The following is a 20,880-nucleotide window of genomic DNA, read 5'->3' on the forward strand; positions in this document are numbered from 1 at the left end:
AATACAGTTTTATAGCAAATGTCCCGCAGTCCAATTTGAGTTTGACACTCCTGCTATAGAACAAGAAGAGGGGGGAAAAAAAGGCCAATACCACTATACATTTTCTTTTTCTTATGTGGCTCCCACCCACAAAAGGTTATTTGCAAACCTAAAGTACATTTTTGTACCATGGGTGGGCTAAGGATTTATTCCCTATTTTATCAACATTACATGTGTTTTGTCATTTTTTATTTATTTTTACGTAGTTCAGAAACTCTGCTCTTAGAGACAAACATAGAACTTTTTCAAGTCACTTAAGGTTTCAGCAGAGCAGTGGTGGTCTTCCACCGATGATGAAATTCATCTGCCACCTAAAGACAATCACAAACATCGATGCCCATGGTGGGATGTGAGCCCACAGCCATTGGTTGGAGAGCAGGCATGCTAACCACTCAGTCAACCATTCCAGCAAAGGCCCGGAGGGGAAGTTTCAGCTGAACTTGGAAACCAGATGAAAGAAGTCCCTATAGTCCCTAACTGGAATTGAACCTATTATGGTATTATTATTATAATAAATTGAGTGGACATAAAAGAATTATTTTTTAAAAAAAAACTAATACCATTAGTTTTTAAAAATAATGATGAAGATGTAACATTGGCAGACAGATCAAAAGGATTATGTGTTAAACAATTAACACACAAATTCAAATCAATTAAATAATCACATTTAAATTTCAAAGTGATATCTTTGTTTATTAATTAATTATAGCAGTAGAACATTAACTCATAATTCTGAAATGTTCATTTTTTTTTTTTTGAATAATTCTTTCTCAAATGCAAGAGAGACATAGAATCAGTCATAATTATTGAAATATGGTTGATGTAGAATGTTTACATAGGATTCTTTGATATCTTGCAAATTTGAAAGAACTGTGATGAAGATGTGACATGTTTTTCCAATTAATATAGGGAATTGTGTTAATGCATGGCACAGAATTCAGGCATAGCAAGTTAATGGACATGCACGTAATTCATATTTCTCATGATTAATTTCAACTGAATGACAGGTTTAGAAAATGTGAACAGATATTATTTCAGAATATCAAATCTGCTTAAACAGGTCTCTGATCTAAATCAAAATGGGAGAACTGTCCAATAAAAATGTTTTTGACATTGTTGCTCATATTCTAAGAAAACTTCATCAGTTTCTTTAGCAACAAGAATATACTTCGTATATTCTTGTCGCTAACTGATGTATACTGAATTCTCTATTCATGTGGCAACAACTTGCATGACTGTGTATTAATACAAAGTGTTGTACTAATGGCAGAACACAGCAATTCACTGCAGCTCTTTTAAATATGCAAGAATTCTCTTGCACATTTGGAAAAGAGTTATCCAAAAAAATGAACATTTACAATTGTTATTAGATTTCATATCCTACTGTTGTAAAAAGAGCTGTAGTTTTCAATTTTAAATGCGATTATTTAACTATTCAAATTTGCAAACTGTTTTTCTTGTAGTCTATTTTGCTCTGAAATATTATTATTATTATTATTACATGACATCTTCAAGGAGTCCAAAGACTCATCGAGGGAGGGTACTCAATCTACAACTCTCGGTCTTCACAACCCAATCCACCAGCTACAGCGAACCTCATTTACACCAATGCCATCTACTGCCTACCCCCCACCACTACCATTTTCACAGACAATCACAAACATCCATGCCCATGGCGGGATTCAAACCAGCAGCCTTTTGACTGGAGAGCAGATACACTAACCACGTGGCCAAGTAGGCCAGCTATAAATAATAAATATAAACTGTAAATTTTCCTCAGTGTGCTTTTAATTCATTAAATGTAAGGTAATAACATTGCAAGGACATATTAGCTTCAAATCTGGAACCTATAGTGATCCAGATTTAATGACAGTTTAGCACTAAGGAAGAATTACCTTCTTCCCACCAGCCTAGCAAAAAATATTTGTTTTGCTGAGCTTTCCTTTCCTTTTCCATTCTCTTTAAAGGACTGTACCACTTGAGATTATCTATGCCAAGGGTAGGCAAGTTCTTTGGTAATAAGAGCCACATGAAAATATTTTAAAATTGTATTTATAAATAACTCACCAAAGAAGGATATGTTTAATCTCTACTCGTTGAAGGCTTAGATTGAGTCTTCATTTGTGCAGTTAATAGTTTAAAATCTGGCTCGTAGGATGTCAAAGATGTTCTAAGAAGCTCAGTGAGGTGGCTAATAGTGAGGATAGCATGATGTTATGTTTTGACTTGACAAATTTAATTGCAGAGAAGAGAGATTCACAGTAGTAAGTTGTCCCAAAAACAGAGTATTTGGAAGCCAGTTTTCTGAAGATTGGGATACTTTGCTTCTGGGATTTATTTCCAAAAGTCAGTTACAGATGAGCCTTTATGTACTAGCTTCAAACCCACATCTTCCTGCAGCTCAATAAGCTCTGTCTCTATTGAAGCGACATCCATCATTGATGACATCAATCACAAAAGGATTCACAAGAAATTCAAAACATGGCTTTAACTTTTTTAGTTTTTCAAACCTATTCTCAAAATCATTATAAAGTGTTTCTAAGTTTCCTTCATATTGTTTCAGTTTACTGTGTTTAATTTCAGCATCAGGAAAAGCAGTTATTCTTAATTTAAGGTTCGAAAAGTGCTCAAATTTCTTTGTTGCCAAATCTCTTTGAAAATTCAGATGCAAACTTTTTATGATTACATTCATGGTGGTGCATTAAATTACTGGCTTTAAAGTGGCTGATGGTTGTATAATAGATAAGACACAGAGCCTTTTCACCCTTAAGTAAAAGCAAAATCGTCCTCCCATTGTTGGTTAAACACTCTCTTTTCTTGTTTGTATTTCTATTTTATACTCTTCTGTTGCTCAGTCATTATAAACATGGGTTTTATAACTTTGACTAAAATCAATCTTAAGAATTTATTAATCAGAAAAGTACTTATATACACTACACTACACTAGTTATATTCTGATACCACCACAAGCGCGTAACTTATGTGTAATGCATGAAGAGTTATGACGCAGAGTCCAGGAAATGGAGTGATCATAGTAGTCACTTTGAAACTAATTTTGGCTGGAGCGACACAGGCCATGAAATGTTGAAACATTTTTTACCAACCAAATACAATAATAAAATCCACGTTAACAACCCCTTTGACTGGTATCATTTAAAAGCTAAAAATTTAAAGTTTCAAAATATCTGTTTTTTACGTATCTCTTTAAAGCATTTATGAAACAAAATATTCTAATATTGGTACATACTGTACCACTATATTCAAAAAAACAAAATATTCTAATATTGGTACATACTGTACTACTATACATACTGTACAGCTATTTTAGATCTAAATGAGATATCCAAAGATTATGGTATGATAATATCAACAGAAAAATCAAAAACTATGGCCTTTAAAGGACAAGATTCAGCAAGAACTAAAATAGTAATAGATAACAAGATCTTAGAAGACGTGAATTCATTTAATTACCTAGGATGTACGATCACATATGAAAATGAAAAAGATATAAACATAAAAATTGCAAAATATTTAAAAATAACAGGTGTAATTAACTCTATATTTAAACCAAACCTAGTTCAAAAACAAACCAGACTAAAAGTATACAATACATTAGCCCTACCAGTCTTAATGTATGGAAGCAAAATCTGGACAATAAAACAAGATAAACAAAGATTAACAACAGCAGAAATGACGTTTATGAGAAAAACTGCAAAGTATACCCTATTTGATTACAAAAGAAACAAAGAAATTATGAAAGAATTAAACCAAGAACCAGTAATAGAAAAAATTAAAAAATATAAACAAAAATGGATGGAACACGTTCAAAGAATGAAAACAGAAAGATGACCAAAACAAGCCATTAGGAAAAAGAAAACCAGGGCGTCCTCTTAAACGATGACTGTACTACTATAGATTATTAATATAAAAGTATAGAAAAAATGGCAATGAAAATCAATATTGTCTTGGGAGCCACAGTTTGCCCACCACTGATCTATGCTAATACATACCAAAATTAATGATGTCAAGTTCTTTCCTAATATTCTCATTTTTAATATGATATTGTCATTGAAGCCACGTAGTTCACTCTTCTAATCTTTCTCAGAACTCTCATATCTAGGGTCTCCAGTCTTTGATCAAGTGTTTTATTTCTAACCCAGCTCTCAGATCCATCAGTTAAAATGAAATGGATTATTTAGAAGTATAACATCATCTGCATAAAGTAAAGAGCTGAGAACATCTCCAATTTTGATATCAGATTTAATACACTTTCTTTCACAATGCAATTCATATCCATATAGGCAGATAGATACATTCACAAAATTTCCTATCATCCCCCTTTCTTAATAATATTATTATTATTAAGAGATCTCCAGGAAGTCAGGAATGGAGGGAGGTCATACTATTCACACCAGCTGTCATACCTCTTCTTGAATTGATTCACGCTACTTGCACACACAACATCCAACGGCAATCCCATTCCAATCAGTACTATTATATGAGAGAAAAATCTAGCCCTAACCCACTTCTTGACAGCATTCATTCTTAACTTCCATGGATGCCTTCATGTTCATTCCTCCACTTTTCATAAAATGAAAAATTCCATCTACTGAAATTCTATATAACCCTTTCAGAAGTTTGCAAGTCTCAATAATATCATCCCTCTTTTTTCTGTTTGCTTGTGTCTGCAGCATACAAATTCTCAATCTGTCTTCATAATCAGTATTCCACAATCCTGATATCATTTTTAACAATCTCCTTTACACACTTTCCACTGTATCAGCACCATGGAAACCGGGAGACCAGACCTGTGTCCAATAGTCCACGCGGTCTTATCAAGGCAAAATGACTTCCTTATCTTTACATGTCAAGGTTCATTTCAGCATTGCCATTATTCTCCAAGTTGTATTTAAAATTTTTTGTTATATAACCCGTGAACTCCAACTTCCTGCCTACTTAAACTCCAAGGTAACTAGCCTCAGTTTCTTCAAGCATAATCCTGCCAATATAATATGACACTGGATATCTAATCATAGTAAAGTGCATAACTTTGCATTTATTAACATTGAAATGACAGCCATTTTCACATGCACAACTCCAGCTTATTCAAATCATTTTGCAAGTGCTGCATATCAGCAGCACTCCTGATTACCTACCTATCTTTGCATAATCAGCAAATAGCTCTATGTCATTAATGTACAGATTGAATAACAATGAATCAAGGACTGATCCTTGAGGCACACCTTGAATCTTGCAGATTCACAGCCCCATATACCACTTTTTGGTATATGTGTCAGTCAGCCATCCTCTTATTCATGCCAATAGTTTATAATCCATTCCCACATTCTCCAATTTATGCAACAGTATTCCATGCTGTATTATGTCAAAAAACTTAACAAAATCCAAATGTATCATGGTGTATCCATTCTTCTTTTCTAATTCAGTGGTACCATTATTATAGAATGTGAGCAAGTTGCTAAAACATAACTTTCCCTTAGTAAACCCATGCAGTTTATTGCAAGGTAGAGATTCTCTGTCAATCCATTTCTGAATGCAAGTCCTAACAAACTTTTCCAAAATCTTCACCACCACTCCTGAGATACTGAGTGATTGATACTTGGATACCTAGGTCTTTGCACCACGCTTGTAAAATGGGATTACTATACGTTGTTTCCACTCCTGTGGAATCTTTCCTGTTCTGAGACTCAAATTATATTAGTCTAGTCAAGGGAACAGCCAGTTCAGCTGAACACTCTTTTTGCACCCATGCTTCTTATTCAATTTGTGCAACTGCTCTAGTACTTCCTTCTCATCTACGAGTTTCCTCATATGGTGAGTGCATATACCAGGTTGACAGCTTTTAGCAAAATGGCTGCTCATTAGTTGAAGAATCACTTCTGCATCAGTCACCCACATACCATCTCCATTCAGTAGAGTTATTCTTTCAAATTCATTATTTCTTTTACTTGAAGGATAATGACAGAATTCTTTTGTGTTGTCTTTAATTTGCAGAGCGTTTCTTTACATAATCAGACTTAGCTTTCCATACAATACTTGTGGCTCTTCTGGTCTGTTGCTTATAATAATCGTAAGTGACACCATTCTCATGCACACGATATTCCCTCCACATCATCTTTTTCTTACCAATCTCTTGCTCAATTACTTTACACATTCATTTCACTTCTACTCTATTTATTCTACAAGCTGAAGGATATCGATAAAGCGACACTTCCCGTGCCTTGTCGATATCCTTCCCATCAATTACCGATACCATGGCACAGAATCCAGCATACCCCTCAGGTGGTCATAATTTCCTGTTTTGTAGTTCAGCATGTAACCTTTTCTGAATGGAACATTCATAAGCCACTTCCCATGATTACCAAATGATCACTGTCACCAACCAGAGGCAGAATAGTCACCATCTTTAATTGAAATACCCTCTGACACTATAATTAAATCTAACATTCTTTGACCTCAAGTTCCTTTTATCACATGCTGCTTGAGGAAGTTGTCTCGCAATAGCTATAAATTCAGTTTCATTCTTCTCATGTGATTTCACAGCTACCCAATCAATGTTCAGATAATTAATGTCTGCTATTATGATTACACTTTTCACACCAATCATATTTATTTGTTGATGCATTTCTTCGTTACTAGCAACTATGGTATAATAAAAACACTACCTATAGCATAGAGATTATACTTTGTTTAAATGAGACCTTGCACAGAACTCATACATCACACTTTTCTATTTAACGATTACAGTTCCCACATTATCAAAAAAATAATAATCATTCCCCCAATCTACGACCTTCTCTTCAGAAAGAGTCCGGTAATGCTATCACCATCCCTTATGTCCGAGGCACATCAGAAAAAAATATCCAGAATCTTAAAGAAATGCAATCTTTGCATCACTTTCAAATCCCACTTAAACAGGCTACCCTTATTCACTCTACTAAAGGTAAACTCCTTCCCTTCTCAGTTCCAGATGTGTATATGGCGTTCCTTGTTCCTGCAAATTGGCCTGCTATGAACAGACAGGAAGATCAGCAACCATCCGAATGGAAGAATATAAAAAATACATCTGCAGCCACGACTATGGTCAATCTGCCTTGCTGACCATGCTTGGGATACAGCTCACAGAATCAACTGGAAAAAGATCATCATGCTCCATCACAGTATATTCAGAAGAGAAAGACTATTTTTAGAATTTGATGCTGCTCTTAAAAATCAGCCTAATTTACATAAGATTGAATAAAACTTCCAAAAATATGGGAAACAATAATACTTTGAGATCCCAGTTTACATCCTAGGTCACCAAGAGGTGTCCATAGATGACACCCCCAACTAGTTAGGACTCTTGTCTTTTATCCACATGTTATAGTTAGTTTTGCTGCCTTTGTGTGTGTGTGTTACAAGTCTCATTTTGTACTACCTGATGATGTCTTTGTAACTTAGATAAAATATTGGAAACATTATATACTATTTTTAATTGTCTCTTAGTGCTGTTTCAACCCAACCCATTGAACTTTTATCATGAGTTTTTCCCAGCACTTAAACCTTAACACATGAGCCACTGTAAAACTTTATACCTCAATACTTGAGCATTTCATATCTCATCAACTCCAGCTGCCTTTCCACATTAAACGTTTTTGATGGCTTTTTTTCTACTTCAAGTATTGATATGTATTTGTGATTGCATATCTCCTGAATATTTTCTATCAATGCACTGTCACTGTTTGTTTCATTTAGCAATCTTTGGATGTAATTACTTCATACATCAAGGATACGAGACACATCCAGAAAGTAAGGTCCATTCAGAATTTACCACCTAATAAGATATGGGAGAGGGATTGCGAATGAGTAATTTAGATTACTCATATGCAACTATATTCACGAAGAGCACAGTGGCCAGCCAAGAGTGGTGACAGATTATTTGAACACTGTTACACCCTTCTTTAAACAAAGGACACCGCTGCCTAACTTTATTGTCACTCATTAAGTTAGGCCCATAAATCTTACACAGTCGTCAATGAATTTATGCAGTACTATTGTTTTCTGTCAACAAAATCTGTATCACACCACGAACCTTGCAATTGGCAGAATTTTTTTTTTAGAGCATTCATTATAAAATATTCATAGAAAACAAATGATAATGGAATGAAAGTAAAATGGTTAACAACTAGCTGAGTCACTCTATGCTACCACATGTGCAACTCCTCTCCCATATCTTATTTGGTGGTAAATTCTGAACAGACCTTATTTTCTGGATGCATCTCATATCTTTATCTCCAGTTTTTATGTCATCTTTATCATCTCTAACTCTTTTAACAGTATTCTTTCCTCCATTTCTAAGCTTTTACAATAGTCTCCAGAATATTTTGCCACTTCCTCATATTTTTATAAAAATTTTCCGGTGCCTTTTGTTTAGCAAGTTTTACACACTTACTTGCCAAGAACTTCTGATATGCTTTCTTCTTTTCGTCCAATGCCTCTTTAACATCCCGAGTCCACCATGGAGTTCTAATTTTTTTTTTCCTTACAGACGACCTCACCACAAGCCTCTCTGGCTGAATCAATCTTTTCTACAGGGTTTGCCAATGAATCTTCAAGGTTTGGTTCTTGTTTTCAAACTCTTTTATTTTTTCTTGAATAATGTTTGTGTATGTTGAAAGTTTTTCACTTGGTTACATTATAAATTAAAGATACCAAAAAATTATATATTTGGTTTAATCCATTATCCAAGTGTAAGCAAACAAAGTTTGCACCTGAAGTATCTTTCAGGACTGAGGCAACTCGTGGCAAAGGTGGTATAACTTCTCATCACTTGCCTTGCTGGGTCTGGCTCCCACCGATGAGACCTCAATAAAGGTCGAAACCAGTCTGGGCAGTGACCCTTCCCTTAATGCATAGCATTATACATGTCCGCAAGGAGATGTGCTTTGCATTATGGGATAATAAGGCAAGTGATGAGAAGTTATACCGCCTTTGCCACGAGTTGATATAATACTGAAAGATACTTCAGGCGCAAACTTTGTTTGCTTACACTTGGATAATCGATTAACCCAATATATAATTTTTGGTATCTTTAATTTAATGTTTGTGTATTTTAGTCTACAGTTTAGCTCTGAAAGCTGCTCTACTTTGATTCATTTTAAAACTTTTTTTACACTCTTCTTTTCAATATGAAATTCAATTTTATCCTTTTATTTTATCTTTATCCTAAAAAGCGACCTCTTTCTATTTCAAATCCTCTGCATATTCTTAACATCACTGGAAAATATCACTATCAACAACAACATAGTCAATGAAACTTTTATTTCTTACATCTTCTCCCCATGTGAATTTGGGCACATTTTCACGTTGGAACATGGTGTTAGGAATAACTACTTCATTCCTGAACAAAAATCCAGCAGGCACTTGTCATTTATTATTAGCTTTGCTCTTTTCTCTAAATTTTTCCAAAATATTTCAATGTGTGGTAATCATTTCGTACTCTGCTGTTTAGATCTCCAACAAGGACTAACTTTTCCTTCTTCATTGTCAGTTGCTTTTTCTAATTCCTCAAAAATTTCCTCCACTTCCTTCTGAGAATCTTTTGTGTAACCATAGGCACAAATAAATCTCATTGTCTACTTCAATATTCTGATATTATAAAGAAAGTCAAGAAATTTCATGCATCAAAGTCTACTTCTATAGACAAAATGACAGTCCATTCTATAAAGATATATATATACCTGATGAGTCATTTATAGCAGCACTTCCCAAACTGTGGGCCACGGCCCCCTTGGAGGATGTAGGTTTTGTTGAGGGGGGCCATGAAATAATGAAAACGAATTTAAAATGTTTTAAGACTAAGTAGATTTTTTTTTATCTTAAAAGAAACATATTTAATTTTTATTATTTCTTTTTTGTTATTTTTTTATATTTTAATGGAAAAAAATCACACATTGGTGCTGGTTCACAAATTCTGCTTCCTGCGTATTTCAGCGCTTAATGAATATTAGTAAATATATGCTTATTCATATAAGTTTCATTTCAAAGCAGAAATCTAAGAATTGCAGTTTCAAATATTTCACTTGATATTGACTTTTTGTGCAGCAGTATTGAAACACATCCATCACATTAAATTGTTATTAAACTTCTTTTATGTTTTTAATTCTTTCTTTATTACTAATCATTTTATGTTTCATGTGCTTGTACTGCAAATGTACAATAGCAATATATCTATCTATATAAAAATTAGATTATGTGCCATGTCAAATGTGTATGTAAGATGCTAAAAATGCAATATTTGCATTTGATATTTGCAATATTCACTGTGTATGTTTTGAATTGAATATAAATACAATAAATATTATAATAATATATGTCTATATTACGATTTTTTTTCGAGGGAGGGTGGTGGTGAAATATTTTAATTTTTCCAAAGGGGACCTGGCATCCAGAAGTTTGGGAAGCACTGATTACAGTATATACTGCAGTAACGCATTATGAATATTTGATGAGTATAAAGTTGTTGTTTTTATCTGTTTTGAGGTAAACAACATTATAAAAATTTTAAAAACACAATATAAAAAAAATTACATTTTTTTACAATTTAAAAAAAAGAGTTTATTCCAATCCAAAAGCAAGTTGAGGGACAAACTTTTCTGTCCCTGAACTTTCTGAGGAAAAAAAAAATCTTACCCATTGGTTCTTTAATAACCCTATAGTAGTCTGGAGCTTCTTTTGGGTCAACAGGCTGAAGGAAAGGCCAAGCGTTCTTATGTGCCTAAAGTAAAGTGTATGCAGTTTAATAATAATAACAATAATAAACACAATCATCTCTTACTTTCTTTTTCAGTAACCTAAACTCAGTGACCTTCAAACTTTATATGCTAACTGTATCTTAGGAATATTTTCACAGCAACTCTCTATCTCAAAAACACTTTCTTCATGTCACTGCTTCTCCATTAAATAACTTTCACAAATATCTAATATAATTCATATAGGCTGAGTGTGAGTGCAATGCACTGCTAACATGAATAGTGCACATGGGCTGATGCTAAATGAGTTCAATATTAAGTATAAGTACCACAGTGTAAGTAGTGGATGTTCCATCCACTAGCAAGAATCCTATAATTTCGTGGCAGTCCAGAATACTACTAATGCTAATATTAAGATATATAAAGAAGTGTATAGAAATTAATACCACCTGAAAATACATAAGTAGTTGGTATGGTCTACCATATGGATCTATTTTTCAGTGCAAAGCACTGCAGTACTCTAAACTTGCAACTTAACAAATACAAGTTGAATGAAGTATTTTAAATGCAAATATTTACTGAAAAAATTAAGATAATGTAGTAACACATTATGAATATTTGTTCAGTGTAAAATTGTTGCTTTTTTATTTGTGGTAAACAATATGTAGATGGTTTCATGCACTCAGCTTCTGATATTTGTGCTTTAATGTTTCTGAATCACTTTAGCTACAGCCTTCAGTTTCATTTTTTGACTGAATTTTTCATGCAACACTAAAGAAAGAAAAATCTCCAGTTGCATGACTGGGATGGTAGCCTGGAAACAGGCCGTTTTCTCCTACACCATTTATTCATGAAAGGGCTGCCGAACATAAGTGGTTCTCCAAGTGAGCAGAACTCTCCTCTAGGTATGTGTATGTGGAAATGAAGGGGGAAGAGTTGCAGGAATCACAACGAGACAAGGGGGGAAGTAGGAAGATAAAAACCCTTTTGAGCATGATGACTGCTCATTTTATAACTGGTCACTTTAAAGCATAGATGCCTCACTTTGAACTTTAAGTTTTTATGTTCTTATTGTTTTCAAAGTTTTTCAGTTAGTAGGTAGTTATACATAAATATGTTATACTATAAATTTCCCTTACTTTTATGCTTTCATTAGTAAAAATTCATAAAAATAAGTTTAGTGTTGATATTTGCATAGTGATGGCTCATAATGGAGTGAAGAGAGATGACAGGCAAAATGGTCATGTAACAAAGTAACAATGTAGTATCGAAACTGATCACAAGAGTCATACACCAATTAATTACTGCAGCAGCATATAATAGTATTTTTGTAATAGTATTTTTGTCATTTAGTCATCAGTTCACAGCACAATATAATATAAAAAAATATTAAGAATTCAATAATAATTAAATGATTAGTTATTACTTGAATAACGTATTTAATTTTTTTTTTTATTGTGATAATAGCAATGTATGTCCATTTATTGTGACAATTTATTCAAATTTAATCATTAAATCCCTTGTTTCAGAACAGAAATGATAGAAGCCAAAAAAGAGAGAATGCTAACAATTTGTATATCTGAAGTATGGATTTATACTAGCATCAATACACTGACAACTAATAATGTGCCTTATTATGCATATATGCAACACTAATAAGAAAATAAATAATATATTTATTTACTTAGTCACTGATATTCTGCAGGTTTTATACCCAGCATCTTCAAAGCATAAACAGTTTGCCACGGTATGCAAACAGCAACAATTAGTTAATAGTAGGAACAGTTTAATTGTAATAGAAAACACTAAGAACTAATGTCCTAATTGGCACCATCAGTTGTTGGATACAAAAAGGTTAACAAGCATTAATCTGCAAATGACTGTCACCAGAATTTTGGCAAATTCATACAGCCATACTTGTCGAGGTTTGGGGAATGTTTTAAAGTTGCTACTGAGCACTTTTGTTTTCTTCCATTTAATCCTATGTAAAGGGGTCTCCAAGGCATAGTCTGCTAGTCTGGACTTGCCATAACAATGATACCAAATGTATTTCTTATGGTTTGCAATGCTAATTAAGAAACTGCTTGATGTTACTGATTATCTGTGATTTTCAGGTAGAAATACTTGTCTATTAAATAAATTATTCACCCTTTTCCTTACGTTAATTATCATGTTAATTTGTTAAACTTTATGGCACAAGTATTGCTCAAACAACAATCTGAGGCCGATGTCAACAGATCTTCCTGTATAGTCCATACTAAGCCAGGTCACAAGTACAGGGCACCTCATATACTCCTGGATGTTATAAAGGAGAGAGTTTGCCTTTAAGTGAACATATGAGGATTGCCAGTTTGGCATATGATTAACCACAGAACTCATTCAGACTTTCTATCCCTTACACATATGAGCTTTATTCACCATGGTTATTTTACCTTGCAGGGAAAAAACCTACAAGAAGATTGAAGATACAGCAAAGGACCTCCACCCCCTCCTCCAGCAATCTTTACATGGAACATTTTGAAAACATGGCCCTATTTTTTTTTTTTTTTCCATACCTTAGTTAGCACTTAAGGACCTGTTTCATCACTGAAAAAGTAAACAATAACTGTCTGCCATTACTTGACACTCTAGTTACTTAAAATGGATTCTTATCCTTTTAAGTCTACAAAAAACTTACTCACACTGGATAGTACACTGACCACCTACCACCTCTCCCAGCAGTATGATTTTAACAAAACCTACAAGTGAAACCTGTACCGTTCACTAGAACTGTCTTATGCTGGTCAAGTATTAGCATCCCCAATAAAATCACTCATATTTGGGATAAATTTTTAGCCAATGGCTTTGCCTGAACAAAATCAACAGAGGTCTCTGCCTAGCTACCCCCCCCCACCTCAAATATATCCAAAACACAAAAAATCTAGATCTGGAGCACCTTATAAAAAATTCCATGCATTCTTAAAAAGTATAACATAAAGACCTCCTTTAGGCCAAAAATTAGCTAGCCTTATTTGCTAACATAAAGAGCCTAGCTACCATTTGGACTATCCCAGAGTCTACAGTATATCTTGCTCTTGCAAGCTTAAATATTTGAACAAATGGAAAGAATTGCCAATATCTGTCTAGAAGACAGAATATATGTTCTTTATTTACACTACAGCTGTTCCAGGGTGGCAGACCATCCCATGGATATGCCACAATTCTCCAAATTTAAATTTGGCTACATCACATTGCCAAAAGAGCCCTCTTTTACAATCAGTCTGTGTGTGACTACCAGTGTGCTTGCATGCAAGTGCTCAATATATTTCTTTGTGTAATTAGGGAAGGGAGGGGGTTTGAAGTTGTTTGAAATAGTTTGAAGTATTTAGTATTTTCTCTATTTTCTGGGGATTATTGTCACTGGCTAAAAAAAAAGTGTAAGTGAAATGATAAGAGTCCAGTATCTTCAGAACAGGCAGCTCTTGCTCTGTGTTATAATGTTTTTAGTATAACAGGACTTCACAACTTATGCAACATCCTACTTGCCATGCAAAAAATGTACCTCCCCACCATTTTTAATGATATATCCAATAAATTGATAGGAATTCCGTAAAGCGATTATTGGTGCCATATTGTTCTTTGGCAATCATTTCCAAGAAGAAGAATAAACAATAATAAGAAGAACAGTAAAAACACTATATTTTGGAAAATATAATTTATTACATTTTTGTTACTAGAATGGCCCTTTATATGATGTATATTCTTATATGTTTTTCTTAAAGTTAAAAAAAATTGTTTAGAAAGTATTTTTTATTAAATAAAGAATATTCTATTTTGTCCAGTCTACTTGCCGTGAGTGAGGTAGGTGAGTGTATTTGTTGAGCCCTGTAGTACTGTTGTGCTGGATGATAGTGCGACTGTTTGTGCAAATATCTTACAGTACAACAGTATGGTATACTAAGCTTTACTTTGATTCTTTTTCCATTGTGAAGTGGATTTAGGATGTTGGCTTGAAATGTACTACAGTGTATCTAACTGATAACTCCGACAATGCTGGTCCCAAGCCCAGATGAGGGTTGTACTTGTGGCTAGCAACCACAATATGCAAAAAACATATTACTACAGAAACCTCAACCATTGTTGGAAAACCGACATAAAACCAAGAGGGAGAAGTACTGGAGAAAATGAAGCAAGCTAGTGAAAACTCCATTAGGGAAGCTGATAGGCGAAAAACTCCAAGAAAAAAACCTCTTTAGCCCAAAATTTTAACCAAAATTGGATGCTGGAATATTAGAACTTTGTATGAAAGTGAAAAAGCTAATTTACTAACCAGAGAAATGGACAGATACAAAATAGAAATACTAGGTCTAAACGAAATAAGATGGAATGGTAGTGGAGAAATCCAACTAACGACAAACAAACACATTTTATATTCTGGAAACCAGAATGAAGATGACACACATAGCAAAAGGTGTAGCTTTCATGCTAATAACAGATCTTAGAAGAGTACTAATTGAATGGAAACTAGTTTCTGAAAGAATTATCAAAGCTAGATTTAAAACTAAATACAGAAATGTCATCATCATCAAATTCCTGCCATGTACCCTCAAGGGGTGTACAGGATATGATAGTACTACATGAAAAAAATTACATCATTACTAACTTCCTATCTACAATTTTCCTCCAAATCAGTCTGTTACTTGTCAAGACTCCAATATTATCAGATCTTATATTTCTATCGTCTAAGCCAGTTTGTACCGTATCAATCCACCTATATCTTGGTCTTCCTCTGGGTCATTTTGCTGTCAACCTGGCAGAGAACACTTGTTTTGCTAATCTTTCTTCACCCATTCTGTTTAAGTGACCATACCACCTGAGATTAGCTCTGCTAACGCATTCCTGGATACTGACAATGTCAAGTTCTTTCCTAATATCCTCGTTTTTAATGATATTGCCATTGATGCCATCTGTTCACGCCTGTATACAGAAATGTGACTATAATAAACATACATGGACCAACAAACAATGCAAAAACAGAAGAGAAAGAAGACTTCTACAATATGCTGCAAAAAAAAGTAGATGAAGTAAAAAGTAAAGATATGTTTTTAATTATAGGTGACATGAATGCAAAAGTAGGAGATAGTAATGTAGGATATGAACGAATAATGGGAAAAGAAGGTCTAGGAAACTGTAATGAAAATGGGGAAATCCTACAAGACTTTTGCACTTTCAATGATATTGTTGTGTCCTGAATAAGCTAAGAAATGTTTTAACATAAAATATTCAGGTCACAACTTTAATTCAACTTAGGCAGAAAATGTGGAATGTTGACAATAGAAAAGGATAACTTTGTGAATGCAAATCAATTTAAGAACAAGGAGTTGTATAGAACTGTATAAAATGCTTGTAAAATATAATATGTAATACGTGTGGGCCAGATGTAGAAATCAATGTAAGCTGTTAAATCTATTTAAGAACCCAGTTTCTTGTACTAAAGTAGCTGAGCTGTGAGCCAGAGTTCAAGGGTCACTTTTAACCATCCTGTGTTATGCATGCCAAAGGAGGGAAGGAAGTTACTGGAAAGAGAAACTAAAGAGCTTTCCAGGAAGAGAAAACCATGCGCACGTGCGAAAAAATAGAGGGAACTGAATAGAATGACATAAATACACGTGATCGCATTGGTAGGCATCGCGACGGCTGAGAAATAACGAGATGAGAAAAGATTACAAAAAGGCCATGCAAACAACATTCGAGGCTTTTTTTTGGGTTCCTGGTTCCTGACCTCTCTCTCGGACATAGGTCGAGTTCGTCGTCGGAGAAGTCCCTGGCTGGCTGTGAAAGGCATTGGTTCGTCTGTCGCAGCATTTGGAATGTGCCAAGCTATATCCTTGGACTAGGATAGCTGTGTTTTGTCGTGCGACGGAGGAACCAAGCAGGTGCTGTCCGTTTCAGGCGATGTTCCCGTGCCACCTCCCATCTTTTCCGCTGAGATTCCATTCGTGTAGTCCGATCGAAGACAACCAAATAGGAAACTAAGCTAGAAGGCCTTGATGACCAGACAAGGCAGGAAAAGAGACAAAGCATCAAATCAGAAACGGTAAGGTAGACTTTTGTATTGTGATTTCCAGTCATAGAAGAGTGTGATCCCCTAAGAGAGTATGCAAGATGAACTAATTTTATGGAACTATAAGAATTGTCTGTGACTTGGCTCAGGCCCATTTATTTAACATTTGTTTGCCCTACAAGGCCGAGTGTATCTCTGTATGAGCTAATAGTAGTGTATAAAATAGGTTAACTAATGACCACGTGTGTGAAGAAGGAATAACAAGTGCCTAAGAATTAATGTTGAAAATGTTTATATTAGTGGTCTATGCAAGTTTGTTTGTGCGTTTAGTGTACTTAGTTTGAGCCTATGTCTTTACTTGAGAATACTTCTGATTATGTTTATATTGTATACTTGTATAATACCTTGAGCTTATTAAATTATTTCTTTCAAGTACCTGCCTGACCTGTTTTGTCATATGAATTCAAACAGCCACTCATAAAATAATAACGAACTTAGTGGGATAGTGTATGAATGATTAAAGTGAGCCACGACTGTAAGAAAGAGATAAGCGAATGGAGGTATAAGGTTTATTTCGGTTTAATCATCACGTGTCATTCTGAGAGAGCCATCCTGGTTAAGAGTCCCGTCTATCCTAGGTATTAGCTGGCGCAGTAAAAATATAAATTTTGTTAATGCTTATCGGGTGAACTCTATCAGAATGTTGTGTGATTAAACTGTAGGGAGGCCAACAAGACTGTTTAGAATAAGAGGAAAGAAAATTTTGTAAAGGATAAACGTTTATTTGCGTATATAAGAAAAATAAGATTACAGTATAAGGATAATATAAAGTACAACAAAGTGTAAGGATAAGGAAAGAGATATATTAACAATATGATCATAGGAGGAACCTTATTTAAACATAAAGACGTCCATAAACAGACTTGGATATAACCTGATAAAAAAGCCAAAACCAAATAGACCATATTTTAATAAACAAACCTTGGAGAACCTCTTTGATGGATGTAGAGATTGGAGAGGTGCAGATGCCTTTACAGGCACTTATTATTGATTGCAAAAATAAAAATGAAACTAAGAAAAATATTTAAAGGCAAGAACCCAAGAATTAAATACAATATATCTAAAGTGAAAAACAACGATGCAAAAGACAAATATAAAGTAACATTAAGGAATAAATATGGAAGCCTTATAGAACAATATAAGGAAATAGACATCGAAGAGAACTGGGAAAAATAAAGAATATATTTAATAGTACCGCCAAAGAAGTTCTGGGAAGGCAGAGTAGAATCAAAAACAATGGATCTCTGAAAAAAACCATCAAATTATGTGAAGAAAGGAAAGCTTTATGAAATACACTTCTTGCAAAGTACAGAAGAAAATAAAAGAAATAGGATAAATGAAAGATACAGGATTAAAAATGGACAGGTAAAAATAACTGCAAGGAAAGATAGAAGAGTTTTCCTGGAGGAAATGTGTAAGGAGGAGGCCGAAGCAGCAGCAAGTAAATTTGACTCAAAGAGGTTGTTTGAGATAACAAGAAAATTAACTGGAAAGTTTTAAAAGAGAAGGACCTGTAAAAAATAAACAAGGAAAGTTACTCACAAATGAAGCAGACATAGAAAAAAGAATGGGTAGAACATTTCCAAGAAATTTTAAATGGAAAAATAGAAAGCTTAGAACAAGAAATACCAAAAACACCAGAAGTAGAAATACTTAAAATAAATACAGGAACTATAATTAAACTAGAAATAACTCAGGCAGTAGAGAAAACAAAAAATAATAAAGCACACTTGGGAGTGACAATATACAGGCTGAACTACTTAAAGCATATATAAATGCTACACCTGCAATTTAATCAAATATTATTATTATTACTATTACTATTATTACGGGCAACTCCAGGGAGTCATTAGACTCATCGAGGGAGGCCCCAAATCATATTCATCACAACTATTTGACATTCATACAGTATCTATCATACCTCGCCTTAAACTCATTCACTGTCACAGCATCCACCACAGACTCAGGGAGCGCATTCCACTCATTCACTACTGTAAAAGTAAAGAACCCAGCTCTAACACCTTTACTAACCATACTTTTGCCCAGTTTCCATGAATGTCCCCTAGTCCTCCCACAACCAGCCCTGTTCTCAAAAATATCTTCTGAATTAATTTTATAGAAACCCTTCAGTAATTTGAATGTCTCAATCATATCTCCCCTCCTCCGCCTATCAACCAATTTTTGCAACCCACAAATCCTCAACCTGTTCTCATACGGTTCATTCCACAGACGTGCTATCATCTTGGTCACTCGCCTCTGGATCCTCTCCACCTCCTCCCCATCAAGAAGAAACCTAGGTGACCAAATCTGAGCACAGTAATCGAGATGGGGTCTTATCAAGGCTCGATACAGAGGAACAATAACTTGCTTGTCAACGTATTCTTCAGCAACCAAGTGATTTGATGAGCTGATTTGGCCACTTTTGCAATATGTTCCCTAAATTTCAATTCCTTATCCACCAACACTCCTAAATCTCGTGCCTCATCAATTTCCTGGAGCACGGTTCCACCAATGCAGTAAACTGCCGCCAATCTTTTCACCCCAAAATGCATAACCTTACATTTTGCCACATTAAATTGACATCCATTTCGCTTAGCCCACACCTCCAATCTATCCAAATCATCCTGCAAAATTTTGACGTCATCTGCATTCACTATTGCCCTACCCAACTTCGCATCATCCGCAAACAAATGAACTGTTCCTCTCAGATCCTTTCCTATATCATTTATGAATAAATTAAACAGCAGTGGTCCAAGAACAGATCCTTATGGCACACCACTAGTCACAGGCCGTCTTGTGGACTCTACTCCTGAGTAAACCATTCTCTGATATCTCTCCGTCAACCACCCTCCTATCCATCTCACCAACCCTATGTCCATTCCCATATGCTGCAATTTACTGATTAGAATTCCATGTGGTATCCTGTCAAAGGCCTTAGCAAGGTCCAGTAGAATCACTGTAAACCCATTACCCTTATCCAGTTCAGCCGTCACTGTGTTATAATATGTGAGCAAGTTACTGAGGCATGACCTACCCTTCACAAAACCATGCTGTCCCCGATACAGTATCCCATTTTCTTCTATCCAATCTTGTATTTTCCTCTTGACTATTTTCTCTAAGACCTTGATAATGATTCCTATTATGCTGATTGGCCGGTAATTTTCAACAGCAGCCTTGGAACCACCTTTGTGCAGTGGAACTATTTTCCCCTCTTTCCACCCGCTTGGGACTGACCCAGTCCTGAGGCTCAAATTAAACAAAATGGTCAAGGGCACTGACAATTCTTTGGCCGCTTCACGTACGACACGAGCTGGTATACCATCCAATCCCACAGATGTATTGACATTGAGGTTCTGTAATAGACTAGTTATCTCTACTTCATTCATCACAATTCCAGTATAAGCTGTTGGTTCTTCCATTCCTGCAAAGTCACCACCTGGATGATATACTCTTGCAAAGTGCTCGCTCAGTAATTCCACAATATCGACTGATTCGGTTACCTCCCTACCCTCAGCATTTTTCAAGATCATTCTACCATGAGCATTTTTCCTTTTACTTGCAACATATTGAAAAAACTGTTTGGGATTCTCTTTAGCCTGCATGGCCAATTTCCTTTCATAATCTGCTTTTGCTTTTCTTACCACCCTTGTTACCATCCTGGCCTGAGCTTTATACTGTTCCTGCGCCTGATGGCTACCCTTCTCCTTAAATTCCCTCCACAATTGTTTCTTTTTTTGCAGCTCAAGCTTAATAGTGTTGTTCATCCATTTAACACCTACTTGATTTATTATTCAGACTCTTGGTATACAGTCAACCATTGCCTCCTGCAAACAGTTCTTAACCACCTCCCAATCACTATCAACATCCAGCCCTTGCAGTTTTACATGCCATGGCATTGAGCCAAGCACACACCTAAGCTTGTCATACTTACCAGCCCGGTAATTCCACATGTAACCTGTCTTAATTGTAAATTCGACTCCTTTAGTCACC

General features: G+C 35.0%; 1 protein-coding gene across 2 annotated transcripts in view; it reads right to left on the reverse strand.

The window, feature by feature from the left end:
- The window catches only part of LOC150096503 (nucleosome-remodeling factor subunit BPTF-like), a 425,630-nt gene that overhangs the window by 40,647 nt on the left and 364,103 nt on the right, over nucleotides 1-20,880 (reverse strand). For both annotated transcript variants that reach the window (XM_090407800.1, XM_090407799.1), the window contains exon 23: nucleotides 10,729-10,813. In XM_090407800.1, coding sequence (XP_090263926.1) covers nucleotides 10,729-10,813 — 85 coding nt within the window. The remainder of the gene's footprint in view (nucleotides 1-10,728; nucleotides 10,814-20,880) is intronic.

The sequence above is a fragment of the Typopeltis vanoorti genome, chromosome 18 (assembly GCF_054136105.1).
Source record: "Typopeltis vanoorti isolate ZY-2024b chromosome 18, IOZ_Tvanoo_1.0, whole genome shotgun sequence".
Classification (NCBI taxonomy): domain Eukaryota; kingdom Metazoa; phylum Arthropoda; class Arachnida; order Uropygi; family Thelyphonidae; genus Typopeltis; species Typopeltis vanoorti.